The 17,476-nt window shown below is 41.0% G+C and overlaps 1 protein-coding gene across 1 annotated transcript; it reads right to left on the bottom strand.

The window, feature by feature from the left end:
• Nucleotides 1–3,723: 3,723 nt before the first annotated feature.
• Nucleotides 3,724–17,289, bottom strand: LOC148883012 (four and a half LIM domains protein 3-like). Its single transcript, XM_088986937.1, has 7 exons — nucleotides 17,151–17,289; nucleotides 15,632–15,710; nucleotides 9,471–9,643; nucleotides 7,358–7,532; nucleotides 5,813–5,982; nucleotides 5,085–5,271; nucleotides 3,724–4,983 (listed from the first exon to the last, which is right to left on the bottom strand). The coding sequence occupies exons 3-7, from the start codon at nucleotides 9,624–9,626 to the stop codon at nucleotides 4,832–4,834; spliced, it is 840 nt and encodes a 279-aa protein (XP_088843063.1). The 5' UTR covers nucleotides 9,627–9,643; nucleotides 15,632–15,710; nucleotides 17,151–17,289; the 3' UTR covers nucleotides 3,724–4,831.
• Nucleotides 17,290–17,476: the final 187 nt, after the last annotated feature.

Genomic DNA, 17,476 nt, shown 5'->3' with positions numbered 1-17,476 from the left:
TAAAATAAAATAATAAAAATAAATCAATGTAATATGAATAAATGTAAATTGAGGTTGCATGTCGGCCTGTGGTGTTATTTATTTGTATTTACATTATATTTATAAGCCCATTTAGCGTAGCATTAACGTTCCAAAATGCACCACTCATCTTTCACGGGACAAAAAAAAAAAAACTCATCCGCGTGACAAAGATGCTGGAAACTGTAACGGAGAACTTAATGCTCCATTGGCAGACGTGGTGATGGATAAACTGTCAAGTCTCCAAAATGCATTCCTGTTTTCATGCAGCTCGACTGGATTTCCATCCTTGAGTCGCGTTTCATTTGGCTTACCCGTTTCTGAGATATTTTTTTTTCTAAACTGGAGCAACGAGGCTTTTAAACTGTTCATTTTAGGGTCCAAAACTTTCGACTGATGGTTCAGTTACCGAGGCAATTAACTGGCGTTGGGCGCAGAGGTGGTCTAAAAGGTTGGTGTCATGCGGGATAGTTCCAAAATGTACTGGAGACATTGCTTTTCCCACTATAATTATGGTTTGTCTGCGGAGAAATTCTGTCACGGTTATACATAGCTCGTTGGGCGACACGCGGTTTATAGTTGAGGTCAAAAAGAAGGTCAATGGGGTGGCGGAGTATCAGTTGTTTATGCTTTGATGGTTTAAGCCCTGCAGGGCGCCAGGTTGGCACCCAGTTATTTAGATCATTTAAATCCAGGAGCGATAATGATACAGTTTCGCGCTTTAACTCATTCACTGACAGAGATGAAAAAAAAAAAAAATGTGTCTACTCAAGTGCCAGGGTTTTTGTCATCGTCACATGATTCCAGGACCCACATATTGAGTTCTAGGACTACATAAAAATTCAATTCAGCGTAAGAAACCTTAGACTCTCTTCTTTCATTAGAAAAAAAAGGTTATTTCTTAAATTATCGATGAAAAGGTTTCTTCATCTGTACTTCTTTGAAGGTGTCGGACGTTTCGCTTCTTATCCAAGAAGCTTCGTCAGCAAACTAAAGTCTTACTGGTAGTTTCGGCCCTATATATATCCCTACATGTCCAGATGTGGCGGTGCCGGACTCTGCTAAGATTGGTACCTGCTCTCAGGTAGGGGGGAGCAGAGGACTAATCCCTGCGGCTCCACTGATTGCTTCTATTGTCCTGATTGACGACTGGCCTGATTGCCCAATTTGCCCTGGTATCACCTCATTAGCATAAATTCCTAAATTATATGGGTCTGAAGTTATCCGAGCTTGAAATGGGGGTGACTGTTCAAAATACAATACAATACATATTGGTTTATATAGCGCAGCTGAAGTTGGAACAAAGCGCCAACATGGAAAAAGAGGGAAATTCTGCCCCTTTGTGGAAAGATTGCCAAAAGTCTGGCCGGCGCTTTATCAGCACCCAAGCAAGAAAAAAAACATGAATGAACATGAATGGCAGGAAATGAGTTAATAGGTTTAAAAAGCTACTTTAATTTTTTTTGTTTGACTTCAAGATGGTGCCACGAAAGTGGCTGCCTTTACAGCAGCTCCTGTATTTTGTTTTTCTACTTCTTCCTTTTCTCTTCCTTTCATAACTGTGCTGCTGTGAAATGTAAATGTCTCCATTGCGAGATTAATAAAACCTAATCCAATCCAATCCGAGAAAAAAAAATGGTGCTTAGTGGCAATCCTCTGGTGTCTGAGTATCACTGAGTAATTTACAAGCGAGTTGAGTTTCATTGATCCCAAAATAGTGCTTTGCAACTCTCCCGCGGTACATTCGTAACAGCTCCCCCGAGCGAAGGCACGAGTGAAAATAAATTTTAATCCGACACCTCAGAAAAAGACGTATTATTATCTCGTTCGCTCTTAGAATCGTCGCTGAGTAAACAGAGATGGATTTTTTTTGCGACTGAATACCTCTAAGCCCTTTCTGGAAACATTCACGATCACATTACACCACATTCCACTTGTTCCACTTTCTGATGCGGATGACTCAGGAGGCGCATGCCGACTAGATGTGTTAAAAGCGCTTCCTGTCACGTTGGGAAATGTGATTTTTTTGTTGTTGTTGTAATTTGTGGAACTGGGCAGGATTTCTAAAATGGAACCATATGACTCGAAAAGTTGCATTTGGTCGGCCGCTATACAGAATTTATCATGAGAGTCATTGGATGGGACTTTTATTTTAGTTGTTCTCCTTAACTGCAGAGAGGAAATGGCAGTCTGTGGCCTGAAGCCGTTTGGGATTGTGGTGGTGGGGAGGGTAGAAAATTGTTGGGTTCGAGTGACATGTAATAGGACCCGCTTTTGTTTTTCAACATTTTAAAAGCTGCGCTTGGAATTTGCATGACATGTACTCGTGAAAACAAAATGCACGACAGTGTTTAAACCAGTTTACGAGTGATTATCAAAAATGAATGAATACGTGGATAGCTAGCTAGATAGCATTACATAGCTAGCTAGCGAGATTGGAATGAATTGGGTTTACCGTTATTTGTCTCGCAGTGGACAGATTTACATTTCACAGCAGCCAAGTGATGAAAGTAAGAGGAAAGGAAAGACAGAAGTAGAAAAACAAAATACAGCAGTTGCTGCAAAGGCAGCCACTCTCGCGGCGCCATCTTTAAATCAAAAAACAAAGAAAAAACTAAATTATATGACAACACAAAGACACATAGTCATTCATTCTTAAGATAGCTAGCTAGCTAGCGAGATAGCGAAATAGAGATAGCTAGAGAGCGAGCTAGATAGATCGCATTAATCCTAATGAAGATAAAGCAGTAGGGAAAATGGATGGATAAATAGGTAAATAAATAAATACAGTGATACCTTGGCTTACGAACTTAATTGGTTCCCAGGCAGTGTGTAAGACAAAGTGTATCCCAAAAATTAATTACCCATAGGAAACCATTAAAATGAGAATAATCCGTTCCCAAAACATAATTTTCTACTTTCTAATTTTCTAAGCCTTAAAACTACACAAAATGTACCTTATTTTATGTAGAATAAATGTGCTATGGTAGTATAATTAAAGAAATAAACGACTGTATCATAAAGTTCTGGACCAATCACGTGGTTTTAACCGAAGACTGGGGGCGGGGAATAGAGGACAAAAACACTCGGCTGCCATTTTGTTGTTAGAAGAACAAGCTCGTACGCGAACGACACATCACTCATTGAGGCAGCTCCGTGCATGAAAAAAAGTTCGTATGCCATGGTAAAATGTTCATAAATGTAACGTTCGTAAACCGAAAAGTTCGTAAGCCAAGGGGTTTGTCAACCTAGGTATCACTGTCCATAGGTACATAAAAACTAGATAAATATATAAACACAAAAATAGTTTATAATAGAGCACATTTCTGATATAGGTATTCATTTCTGTATAATGGAGTGTCAGAGTGTGCATTGGATACCTGGATTTTGCTGCCTTTGAATCCACATCAACCAAGAGTTGCTTTTTTTCTTTTTCTCGCCGTGTTTATGTCAGTCAGTGATGATGACCTAAACGTCCGCCAACCAGATGGACTGGAGTCCACAGAGGCTGAGCAGGATGACATGACTCTGTGAATATTTGTGGTGGAAGCTTTCACCATCTCCTTCCTCCTCCTCATCCTCTGGGGAGCAAACAAGTCCTGTTCTCCTTCACTGCCTCAAACAAGGTCAAATATATTTCAGGATGAGGTCTGGGAAAGCAGTTGCAAACACACAAGATGTAAAAAAAAAAAAACAACAACAAAATAAAATAGTACCACATGACCCTTTTATTATTTATTTTTCATCAGGAGTGGATAAGAACCCGAACGCAATGACAGGCTGACGGGGGCTTGCTGGGATAAAGTTCAAAGTTCAAATATGGCACTCAGAAGCGGGAAGTGGAAGGATGATCGAGTCACCTCGTGGCAACCACATGTTGGGGATAATGATGAAATAACACGGACGCAATGTGTTCACATTGACATGATTCCATTTTTTTTTTGGTAATTGTTCAGGTGGTTTTTATAAGCTTCCAAAGAGTCCTGCAAAGATGAAGCGTTGGCTTTTGCTTTTACACGTCATGTTGGTATTCCGACATCATGAGGTCATGATTATGTAAGCATGCTCGGAACAGAGGTGACTGATCTGTAAATATATATATATAATATCAAGTGTACAGATGGCTTGAGCGGGCTGTTTGTGGAGCCTGATTGATAGGATATTTTAACCTTGCAGGCTACACTTTGCCTTTGAACTATTAAAGTTGAAACTCTCACTGTCGTCTGCCTGTCTCTTCAATGTTTAAACCACCTCCCCTCACTGCTGCGTTCTTGACCAATCACATGGCTTTAACCGAAGAATAGGTGCGGGGAATAGAGGACAAAAACAGTCAGCTGCCATTTTGTTGTTAGTAGAACGGGCTCGGTAGGTAACGACACATAACTCATTGAGGCAGCTCTGTGTGTATCCCGAAAAAAGTTTGTATGCCAAGGTAAAATTTTCATAAATTTAACATTTGTAAACTGAAAAGTTCGTAAGCCAAGGGGTTCGTAAACTGAGGTATCACTGTATTACAAAGCTGCCAATTGTGAAAGCATGTTACTGTGCACACACAATGATGTTCTGTATCAAAGTATGACAACACAATGAGTGTGGTTGGTGGCAAACGTGGTCACATGAGAATTTTGTGGGACATTTTTAACAGTAACTCGTCAGCGGTTATATTTTGAATAATTCCATCAGGGCATAACACACGCAAAAACAAATCAAACATGTGACAGACATGTTATGACGAAGGAGTCAGATAAGCTAGGAGTGAACTAACTGGTACAATAGCAGTATTCACGTGCAGCGCTGAGGTTTTGTGGTTCAATCAGTCGTCATTGTTGCAGTCCGTACACAGAATTTGATCGCGATCCGGGAAGAACCCGGATCCGACCAATGACACGGAGCAGCGGGAGCACTTGAAGCAGGGCTGGTGCCACTGTCGCTCCTCGAAAGAAATGTATTTGCCATCGCCGAAGCCTGTGAGAGGAGAAATGACAAGTGGTCAGCTAGTGTAAATTTGAGCGCAATCGGACAAAACGCTGGAAATGAGCAGGGATGATGGCGGGAATTGGACTGACCTGTGATGGCCGTGTTGCATCCGGCGCATTTTTTGGCGTAGAGGCTACTGAAGCACTTGACACAGTAAGGATTTTCCCCCTCGGAGGTGAAAGGTTGACCGGCCAGAGTGGTTTTGCAACCTGTGCAGACAAAGCACTCCTTGTGCCATACTTCGTCCCTGTAGGTCACCCCTCCTTTCGTCAGAGCCTGCGGATCAAAAACACTGAGTTCAACTTTGCATTCGATATACAGTGATAACTTGGCTTACGAACTTAATTGGTAGCCAGAGTGTGGAAGGCGGAAATTGTGGATCCCAAAAATTAATTTCCCATAGGAAACCATTAAAATGAGAATAATCCGTTCCCAGGTGGAAGTTGAAACTCTCTGACTGCCGTCTGCCTGTCTCTTTAATGTGTAAACCACCCCCTTCACTGCTGCATTCTTGGCCAATCACGTGGCTTTAACTGAAGACTGAGGGTGGGGAATACAGGACAAAAACAGTCGGCTGCCATTTTGTTGTTAGAAGAACGGGCTCGTTCGTGAACGACACATCACTCATTGAGGCAGCTTCGTGTATGAAAAAAGTTCGTATGCCAAGGTAAAGTTCATATGCCAAGGTAAATTTTCAAAAATTTAATGTTCGTGAACCAAAGAGTTCGTAAGCCAAGGGGTTCGTAAACCGAGGTATCACTGTATTTTCTATTGAATCGAGTCAAGAAGCAAAATTGCGATATAAAGCCACGTTTACCTTCTTGCAATGGCTGCAGCGAGGCGCAAACCTGCCCTCGTAGCACGGCACGCAGTAGTAATTGTTTTGGGCCGGGATGAAAGCTTCGCCGCCGATGGGCTTGCTGCAGTCGTGACATACGAAGCAGTCCTCGTGCCACGTGGAGCCGTCATATTCCAACATCTTGGATCCTGGAACGGAGGAGCCATGGAAATGTTTGCAATGGTTAACTTCTTGTGTCATCGACAGGAATTGAAAATATGACGTAGAGCGCCATTTCCGAATTTGTTCGGGTTTTGTTTTTTCTTGCTTGGGTGCCGAAAAAGCACTGGCCAGACTTCTGGCAATGTTCTTCCCTTCCACAAGGGGGCAGTATTTCCCTTTTTTCATGTTAGTGCTTTGTTCCTGTTGTAAAAGCGCTATATAAACCAATATGTATTGTTGTATGTATTGTATTTTGAACAGCTGCCCTCATTTCAAGCTAATATAACTCGAGACCCATATAATTTAGGAATTAACTCTTTTTTTCTGATGACAAACGAGAGTCTAAGGTTTCTTGCGCTGCATTGAATGTTTATACAGTCGTAAAACTAAAATTCTGTGGGTTCTGGAATTCGAGTGACAATGACAAAAACCCTGGCGCTGGAGTGGACACATTTTTGCACCTGTCTGGCAGTGAATGAGTTAAACCTGTTTTCCGCAGATGCGGCAAGAATGTCTGACTACACTTCACACTTCCTGGTATGAGTTGAACAGTAGATTTGCGGTGCAAAATGCCCAAATTCTAATTAATGGATCCAAAATCGGATGATGAATTCAATACAAAAACGGTATACTTTGTTTGTCTATTCCAGCAACATATAGTGAGAGGTCGTTTTAGCAATTTCTGGCACCTAATGGGTAGGCTAAAACGGAGTTAGACTATTTGAAAAGGTCAACAGCTGATAAGTACATCCCAGGCTGAAGGGGGAAACCACCTACTTGAGTTACAGCGCTGGATTAACCCTCACATAAGCCGCAAGACATCACACAGCCATATGACACCAGCGCAGCTGCCACAGTGTGACATTGCGGCCGCAACCATCTTGTCACATCTAACCTGACAGGCCTCGAATGTAAACAACGCAGCCCCGACATAACTCAAGTGCTTCTTTTCGGTACCCCGCCCCCGAGAGGACAACTTTGTGAGCTCGGCGATGGTGTAGACCAGGGGTGTCAAAGTCATTTTTTGCCGCGGGCCACATTGTAGTTATGGTTTCCTCTCGAGGGCCGTTATGAATTTGGGGAACCCATTAGAATGTTTAAATCCCTTCAAATATTACATATAGAGCACACAGCAAATTAATGAATAACTCGTTTTCAAATCTGAAGTCAAGAATAATGACTTTTATTGTGGTTGACATCCAAAAATATGAAATTTTGGCTCAGATCATCATGGAATTTAACAAGTTTGATTTGCTTTCGCGGGCCGAAAAAAATGATGTGGCGGGACGGATTTGGCCCGCGGGCCTTGACTTTGACACCTGTGGTGTAGACAAACAAGGTGGAGAAAAAAAGCCATCTCACCAGGCATCACCTTCTTGTCGCAGACCACGCACTTGGAAGAGAATTCGTTGCTGTAGCACTCGCTGCACACCAGAGAGTCGTCCTGGTTGGTGAAGGACTCGTCGGCCAGAGAGCGAGTGCAGCGGACGCAGCGAAAACAGTGTTCATGATAGTACCTGTCTTTATAGATGAGCTCCTGGGGGAAGAAAAAGACGAGCGGGTCACCGTGTGTAACTTGTATAACTTTCAATCGCTTGGAGTGAATTTTAAAAGAATGGATTGTTGCATGCGATCATAGAAATATGAGAAGCGTGTTCAGCAATCTGTAACTTAATTATGCCACAATTGCTGCTAATTAAAGGGATACCACAAGGTTTTATGAATCTCAGTTATAGCGCAAAAAAGTGGCACAGTCTAAAAAGTGTAATAAAAGAAGCCTGGCTGAGCCACATCCAATATGGCGACCATTTTGACACGTTCATGTGTCGCCAATGAGGAAATGAGTCCACGTTTCAATTTCACTCATCGATAACCGTATTCTATTAAGCCGACTCATCTAAAAATAAACATATGCATATTTTTTATGATAATATTTCATTTTCACAGTTATTTTATTTTATTTTATGCCTTTTCAACAGTAGCCAAAATGGAACTGTATAGTGCCACTTAGCAGTTTTTTTGACAACGATACTAGTGCAGCGTGTTCTACCGGAAACAAATTCCTTGTGTGTCCTACATACTTGGCAATAAAGATTATTCTGATTCTGATTCTGATTCTGATTTAAGATGATTCTGTTTTGTTCTTGCTTAAGCTCCAGTTCAACAAGAGTTCATGTTGGTCTTTTTGAGCAATGGGCCCTTTGAACAGTGGGGTGAAAAAAAAAAGTATTTTACAGGCGCGGGCTCTTGAATGGAACGAGCGATAGCCGCCGCTATGTCTTGTGAGCAGGCTGGAGGGCCAAAGTAAGCAGCAGGGGGTAATTTACAGTTGCTCCCTCACGGGGGGAGCGTATGATTCATGGGACAATCCTGGCCTTCATGACATCCGTGGGTGTTTTTTTTTCTTTAAAGGCTCCTTTTTTTATGGAACTAAAATGGGGTGTTGCAAGGAGTTGTTAGAAGTAGCAATTAGCTTGTCCTGTTTATTGGTTGACATAATACTGCCTAGTTTGAGGCAATTGGTTTCACAATAGAATTGTGACATTAGTTAAAAGTATATATTACCCATTATTCAACAGAATTTGAAATCATTCCAACATGTCCGACCATGCATTGGAAAAAAACTAAAACAAAATTAAATGTAACAAAGCTCACACAGTAGTTTTGCATAATCCTGTTAAGAGGTTAAAAAAATCGGTAATAATGAGATACAGTGATACCTTGGCTTACGGACTTAATTGGTTCCCAGAGAGAGTCTGGAAGGCAAAAAGTGTGTATCCCAAAAATTAATTTCCCATAGGAAAGCATTAAAATAAGAATAATCTGTTCCCTGGTCTCCAATTTCTACTTTCTAGTTTTCTAAGCCTTAAAACCACACAAACTATACCTTATTTCATGTATAATAAATGTGCAATGGTATTATAATTAAAGAAATAAACTGTACTGTATAATAAAGTCGTTTTATTTACCCTTGTGATGATCGTTGATGCTTGATGGAATGGAGTGGCCAGTTTCATCAGTTTTAAACACTTGATGAGGAACATAACCATCTTTCACCATCTTGAGGAATGATCCCTTGGAGGTGCTTTCTCTGCGATAATTTTACCTTTTTCCTCATCAAACTGCTGCATTCTTGACCAATCACGTGGCTTTAACCGAAGACGCCATTTTGTTTTTGGGAGAACAGCCTCACTCTCTCTCTGTCTGTAACCCCCACCCGCTCACTGCTGCGTTCTTGACCAATAACGTGGCTTTAACCGAAGACTGGCGGCGGGGAATAGAGGACAAAACAGTCGGTCACCATTTTCTGGTTCGCGAACGACACATCACTCATTGTGGCGGCTCCGTGTGTATCCCGAAAAATAGTTTGTATGCCAAGGTAAAATTTTCATAAATGTAACGTTCGTAAACCGAAAAGTTCGTAAGCCAAGGGGTTCGTAAACCGAGGTATCAATGTATATAAAAAGTTACTTACTTTACTATTATGGGTGATTATTTCTTTACATTCTTGACAGGTATTGGCGTACAGGTGGTCATAGCACGGGATGCAGTGAGGGTTATCCTCCACCTGGATGTATTTGCGTCCGTAGAGGGACTCGTGACAGTTCTTGCAGTCGAACCGATCGCTCATGATGTCAAGCCGACCTCCTGCGAAGAAAAATAAATTCACAGTTTAGAAAACAATGTCAGCAGCGTGACAGTAAAAGGGAGGATCGGGGCGAGGGAGTTGGCCAAATTGACTTTGTTTGACCTCCAATTCTTTGGAGGTCGTATTAGCATTGTTAACCACGTTAGCCACCCTCATCGTCTGGCAGTGAATGAGCGAATGGCTGCCGCTACTCACCCTCACAAAAAAAAATCCAGTGACTGTAAAGTGACCATGAGAGTTTTGAAAGGCGCTTAGAAATTACATTTATTATTATTATTATTATTATTATTATTATTATTAACCATCCTTGATGGTTACAAAGTAATTTTAACTGGCAATGAATGAGTGGACACATTTTTGCCAGACGATGTGCAAAAATGTGTCCACTCCTGTGCCAGGGTTTTTGTCATTTTCACTCAAATTGCAGGACCCGGAGAATATAAAGTTTTAGGACTATATAAACATACAATGCAACATAAGAAACCTTAGACTCTCTTCTTTCATCAGAAAAAAAAGAGTTAATTCCTAAGTTATATGTTCCGGAGTTATCTGATCTTGAAATGGGGGCGGCTGTCCAAAATACGATACAATACATACATATTGATTGATATAGAGCTTTAACAACATTTGAAGCTGTAACAAAGCGCTAACATGAACAAAAGGAAAATACTGCCCCCAGTGGAATTGAAAAACATTGCCAGAGGTCTGACCAGTGCTTTATCAGCATCCCTCGCAAGAAAAATCAAAAGCCGAACAAATTCGGGAATGACAGTGAATGAGTGAATGTTGTTCACATATCATTAGGGTCATTATATTTTACGAGACTTAGATATTTTTTTACCCTAATTTGGGCACCATATGGCTTTGTTGCGGCTCGCTGACATCATAAAAGAGGAGATGACCTCGACAAAGTGCAGCTGAGAAACCAAAATTCTACGAAACATTCCTTAGGGAACATGGAATGAACCGTGCGAGACTCCCCCTCTTACTCCCTGAATGGAAGACCGAGTCGAAACAATGACACGACCCAGAGCTCACAAACTAACCCAATGGCCTCATATATTTTTCTTTGCATAAATGTTGTTATGAAAGCGGCTTGAAAGAATCATCATTTATGAAAAACGCTTCCTGCTCTCGAACGCTGACCTTTACGGAAAACGGCGTTCAACAACTTTTAAGGATGCATCTGTTGTGTCAAAGAACTGATCTTTTAACATCTCGTTTACATTCCGCATGTCTGCGCAGACATAAAATCCAGTAAGCGACGTTGCGGCTACTGTATTTGAGATAAACACGCGGGAAAAGATAAACAAGGCTTTCTTCATGTTTTAGAAAGACGTTGGAATGAGGGAATATTATTTGAGAGGAGACTTTTTTAACCCTTTGGTATGTTCGGATTGGTGGTTAAAGACAACCCTCTCTGCTGATAACTGTTTCCTCTGACTGGGTAAAAAAAAAAAAAAAAAAAACCTTCACGGAGTTGTGAAAAAACATCCCATCACATCCTCTCTGTCTGTTTCGTGTCACATGAAGTATTGTGAGCGAGGAAACCCCAGTCCGACTTCCCTCTGAAAATGTCTAAAAATGTCCATTTTCTATTCACAAGGCAAATCAATGGTGCAACACAACAATGACTTTCCTTCCGGACATGGTTTCCTCCCCCCCCCGCACCCCATCTGTCCCTCCTTTATGTTTCTCGTCTTAAGCCACAACAGACGCAAACAATGTGTGGGCAGAAGCTGTTGTGATCAAGAAAGGAGCGTCAGCACAGATCACCGATGCATATGTGGAACGGTCGCGGCTTGGAATTGACGCGGATTTACGTGGGACAGGAGATGTGAGACAATCTCTTTTCATCAATGCTTTATGTTTGCTTTCGACATTTAGCTTGTAGCAGGCGTGCATTTTCCACCATCACATCCTTGATCCATTGGTGAAAAGGATGCTGTGATCCCCTCCTCTTTCATCTAGAACTGCTTCATACTACAAAGAGGGTGTAGAAAGTGCTTAAAATCATATAACTGTCTATCTATTGCATCACATTCTGTGTTATTTAGTTTTGTTGTTGTTGTTGTTTTGACTTCAAGATGGCGCCGCAAGAGTGGCTGCCTTAACAGCAGCGCCTGTATTTTGTTTCTCTACTTCTTTCTTTCCTTTATTCTTACTTTCATCACTTTTCTGCTGTTGAATGTAAATTTCTCCACTGCGAGACTAACCCAATCCAATCTATTTTAAAAAATAGAAACATGTCTCGCGGGATCTGCCACTGAGACGAATCCTGTCTCAAACGTCCCGTCGTGGTTCGCGACAGCAACTTGACAGGTTTGTTACGACTGGAGCCGGGAAATCTACCAACCCCACCGCGCTCCGTTGGGGTCGCCGTTTATTTTCCCAGCGATAGAATTCAGATAATTATTCCATGATGAAAAACCGCTGTCATGCTTAATGACCTGCAATATTCATCAAGCATGTGTTTAAATCTGTGATTTTAGCCTTTATTTGTCGCACAATGGAGAAATGTACATTTCACAGCACCAAAAACAAAATACAGGAGCTGCTGTAAAGGCAGACACTCTCGCGGCGCCATAACAAATAACGTGACAACACAAAAGGCACAAAAAGTTTTCAATCTTTAGCACTTTTCTGCACCGTCTTTTTATGAAGTAGTTTTAGATTAAAGAAGAGAGGATCAAAGCGTCCTTTTCACCAGCGGATCAGGGACGTCATGGTGGAACGTGCACGTCTGCTACAAGCTAAATGTTGAAAGCAAACACAAAGCTGTTGTGTAGCATCCGTTGACTAAAACAGATTGTCTCACATCTCCTGTTCCACGTAAATCCGCTTCAATTCCAAGCCGCGACATTTCAACAAACGCATCGGCGCTCTGTGATGCCACATTTACAGATTGTAAATCAGTCTCGGTACTTTTTTGAAAGGACCGTGGGGTGGTGTCGTTTCTATCCTGAGGGAGACACGCAAATTGGACCACCTTAAATCCGGCACCATCAGCGACCTCCATTTTTAATCCAAAACGATAACGCAAAACTTAAACCTTGGACCACTTCGGGATGTAAATAGCGCATTTCATATCAAGGTATAATTGTTTTCATCTGCGCGGTTCTTGGTTTATGAGCCCATTATCGTTTTGTTTTGTTTTTTTGTCGAAAAATAGCAGCAGCAGCAGAATATCTTTGAACCTTTTCCAACTTGGCTGCAAAATATTATGATATGATGAGGAAATGGTATGAGAACAGAACCTGGACAGAAACTCCAAGCGGTTTTTTTTTTTCTCTTTTCAACAATCGGCGCTTTCTTCTTGAATGTTAACAACCGCCAAATGACCCGGTGCGGTACAGTCAGTAACAAAGTGGAGTTATAATTACCACCCAAAATTCTAATGTTTATTCCCACAGAGGAATAGATATGGAGTGGCTTTAACGGCTTTCTCGGGGCTTAGCACAGTCCAGGTATTGTTTGACTCTCGATTTCCACACCCTTGACTTTGGGGAGGGGGGGGGGGGAGTGAAAGAGAATATTGATGGAAGTGCGTACACAATGCTGGCGTCCCCCATCGAGGAGCCTTGACTGCAGCTTTGGAGGAAAAGTGACACCCACGGGTTTAAAAAGTGCTAACAGTAAAAACAAAGAAACAAAAGCTGCTCTATAGCAGCCATCGGATGACTGCAGAACCTTTCATCCCAAGTACAAAGTCATGTTGTTTGCGGGGCCTTTTGACGCCGCTTATACATGCGCATACAGACAAAAAAAAGATATGGGTAAGACCAATTAAAAACGGCGACTGAAAAAAAAAAATAGGGGAATACAATAATAGTGAAAATGTCCGTTTCTATTTTTAATCAATGAATATGAGACGAGAGCTTGGGTTTAAATGTATTTGGATTGGATGGCCATACAGAAGACAGATGATTGGGCAGTCTTGGCAATTGGAGTAAATTAAATTTCCAATACTAGTACTATTGACTCATTCGCTGCCAGACAACGTGCAAAAAAGTGTCCACTCCAGTGCCAGGGTTTTTGTCATTGTCACTCAAATTGCAGGACCCACAGAATAATTGAGTTTTAGGACTACATAAACATTCAATGCAGCGTAAGAAACCTGTAGATTCTCTTCTTTCATCAGAAAAAAAGACTTGATTCCTAAATTAAATGGGTGTGGAGTTATATGAGCTTGAAATGAGGGTGGATGTCCATAATACAATGTAATACATATAAAGCACTGGTCAGATCTCTGGCAATGTTTTTCTCTCCCACAAGGGGGCAACATTTGCCTTTCGTACAGCCGCCCCCATTTCAAGCTCATATAACTCGAGACCCGTATAACTTAGGTCTGACCTTTTTTTTCTGATGAAAGAAGAGATTCTAAGGTTTCTTACGCCGTATTGAATGTTTATGTCGTCATAAAACTCAATATTCTGTGGGTTCTGCAATTTGAGTGAAAATGACAAAAACCCTGGCACTGGAGTGGACACATTTTTGCACATTTTCTGGCAGTGAATGAGTTAATCTTTCAAAGTTGAGGTATGAGGTCAATTGTCGTTTTTTCCTGAATTGTTTGTCTGTCAAACTCAAATCAAACAATAATCTACAGCAGTGTTTACAGGATACCAAAAGTTCAATTTGTATATTTCATGAAATATATAAGGCTTTAAAGTGTAGCAAAGCATTCAGGAATTTGTTGTTTCTTTGCTTTTTTGTCCGTCTTTTTTAGGTCTTACTATAACACGACAAGTTGTATTTCAAGAAAAGTAACTTTTGAAGGGAAGGAAAATAAGAGGTGAATTCACCCGCAGATCAATGTTGTGTTTTTCTTCGTGCACTCAAATGTTGACAAAGCTCAGCGTGCATATATTATTGTTATTTTTACTATTCTCGCTTGCTTGAGAGTTGAAAAAACGTGCTATAAAAGGTATTCCAAACATTGCCTTTACAGTCGGAAAAAAAATGTTTTATGATGTAGATGATGTGACTTGGACCAGGCTATATATTTTTTGCCTGATTCCGGTTGCTAGGCGAAAGAAATCTTTTTACTGTTCCTGCTGTATGTCATCTTGAAGAAATACTCATATTGGCATGCATTGTTTCGATCATTCGGACAGGATAATATTCATTCATATGAACATTAAATATTCTGGCTCACATTCTCCTCCGCCCGAAATGTAAGAATTGCACAGGAATGCGGCTGCGGTCAAGACATGACAAAATTATGCAGCTCTAAAAAAACAAGTAGGAAAAGAACATTTTTCTTTCCCGCCCCGTTTTATTTCAAGAGCATAACCCAAAGTGTGTGAAAACAAATGACAACTTTTCGGAAAAAGAAATGAAACGCGTGCACAAGTTGCACCCAAATGGCACAAGAACAAGATGTTGGTGTGATGCTGGGTGGAAACTATGAACCTGATGGATGTGTTTTTTTTTTTTTTTCAGGGAGAAAAAGGGGGTTTGTGGGAATCTAGTAGAAGAGAGATGATGTCATTTTAACTCACAACTATGAATTAGCTGTGCGCACAGAGCAGTTCGCATTGAAAGAATAATTCATGTTGTTGAAGAGACTCCTCTTGAGTACTCCATTTCCATATGCTTAAGGAAGGACATCCTTTCGGGTGCATCCCGGATGGTCAGAGTTGACTTCAAAATGCACCCAAAATGTGTTGATGCGATTGGTTTTGCTAACATTTGATGAGATTTTTATGTTAAAAAGATACAAGTGGAAGATGACAAATGATTTTAGCACATTTTAGATTAAGAATGAAAGGTGTCATGATGCCAAAAGAAACATAAAATAATGTTTTTTTTTTGGGTGGATTTTTGATGGGAGAAAGATGTGCATTCATCTCCATTCAAAACAATGTTAAAAACCACACATACATTGACACATCAAGGTTTCAGGATAAAAACAAGCACATGTAGAGATTCAAAGCATCTTCTATCATACTAATCCACAAACTCATCAAAATGTTGGACTTTACCTTTCTTTGCGCATCTGAAGGCAGAGCAGAGCGTTGTTCTTTCTTTTCCCCCGCAAATCTAACCGAGTGTGTGTTGCCCCTGTTGACAAAATGACAACTAATTACAGCCTTTGCGTGGGTTCCTGTGGGGCTCTCTCGCACTGACTTTGGATGCGTAAAAAAAAAAAAAAAAAAAACGCCAAGCATTCCACACAGACACCGCCCCCTTTTTTCGTCCCTTCTCTGAGTGTTCTGCACTCCTGTTGGCTCCGAAGCGGCAGATCGTTTGTGGCAAATGTCGAGATAATTAGACGCATGGAGGGTTGGTGAGAAAAATCAGCTGGCTCCTAACTGCCACTTAAGTGTGTGTTGACTACAATCATTCCATATGGGAGATGGAGGAACATTCCGCAGTAATTATCCCGGCTTCAACTGCCTCTGCGTATCAGTTGCAAACCCCCCCCCCCCATCACCCAACCCTGCCAACTTTGTTGTATTTATTTGGTTTAAACAAACAAGTGTGCCTTGGATTTCTTTATCGGTCTGGGCAGGATGTGTGCAGGTCATGAATGATGCTTCTTCTAATTTAATATGACTGTAGAGCAGCACATGCAGGTGCATTTTGAAAATGCCGAGATGCTGCCATCTTCTGTCTGAACATGCAAATTACTAATACAGTCAAACCTCGGTTTTCGAACGTCTCGGTTCTCATCCCATTCATTTTTCAACCAAAAATGTCATATTTTTTTATTCCCCGTTATACAACCGAAATTTGATTCTCAACCAAACTGAGTGCGTCTGAATGCATCACTCGACTACCATGTGCTTCCTGATACGTCACTTCCTTCGATGTCACGTCTTCCTCATTGTCTCATTGTGACCGACCCATTAATATTGTTTTATTTTTGCGAAAATGCAGACATATTTGGTTAAGATCTCTTGAATAGTATGATTTTAAAGCAAGCAGAGGATGGTTTGAAAAGTTAGTGTGCCCTCCCTGTGTTTGCCCAAAGACAGCTGGGATCGGTGCCAACACGCCCCGTGGCAGAAAGATAGATTTTTATGTACAGATGTTAATGTTGATGTTAAAAATTGGTGAAAATAAAAGTTTGTTTTTATAGAATTTTACACATGACCTGCTCTATTATTAAGTTTATATCCGGTTTATGCGATGAAATAGTTACAAAGTTGTTTTCTAAACTTTGAACGGATTAAGATTCTTTACATTGATTTTAATGGAAAGTGCTGTTTCGGTTTTATTAACAAATCGGTTTTCGAAAAGGTTTCTGAAACGGATTATGGTCGAAAACCGAGGTATCACTGTATTACTCTATGGCTAAATGCAAAATCTTTTCTTAAGGTCATTTTGAATGGACAAGGACAAGTATACTGGAGACACGAGGACTGACATGGCAGCGGAGACATTTCCAAGATGACTAAGGGTAAAAGGTGATGGACTACATGATTGTATTTCAATATTGAGGATCTTAGGAGCATCCTAAAAAGATGAATTGACGATTAAAAGTTAGTTACCACTCACCGTGATGTCAATCTGAAGGAGTCTCAAAGGGTTCCAGTGGCTTTGCGAATTCCAGGACCAAAATGGTTGTTGCAGTGCTGGGGCAAGGGGGTGAAAAAAAAATAGTCACCAAACTAAATATTGACACTTTGAGCACAATTTGGATCTTTTTACTTCGGGGTTTACTCACTTTTGTTGTCGGGCAGTTCAATGTCAACGTATGCGTGGAGTTGAGGGGACAGTAAGATGTAGAAGCTGTACATGAAGTACTTTATCATGTAGCAGTGTCAAGCGTTTTTGAATGTAAAGCTGAAAGATTAGCATGGTTGCTTTTAGCAACCTGAGAT

This window comes from Hippocampus bargibanti, linkage group LG20 (assembly GCF_051943395.1).
Source record: "Hippocampus bargibanti isolate YZ-2025 linkage group LG20, ASM5194339v1, whole genome shotgun sequence".
In the NCBI taxonomy this organism is placed as follows: Eukaryota; Metazoa; Chordata; class Actinopteri; order Syngnathiformes; family Syngnathidae; genus Hippocampus; species Hippocampus bargibanti.
The sequence above is the reverse complement of the archived record's forward strand: the minus strand, read 5'-3'. Positions and strand labels throughout refer to the sequence as shown.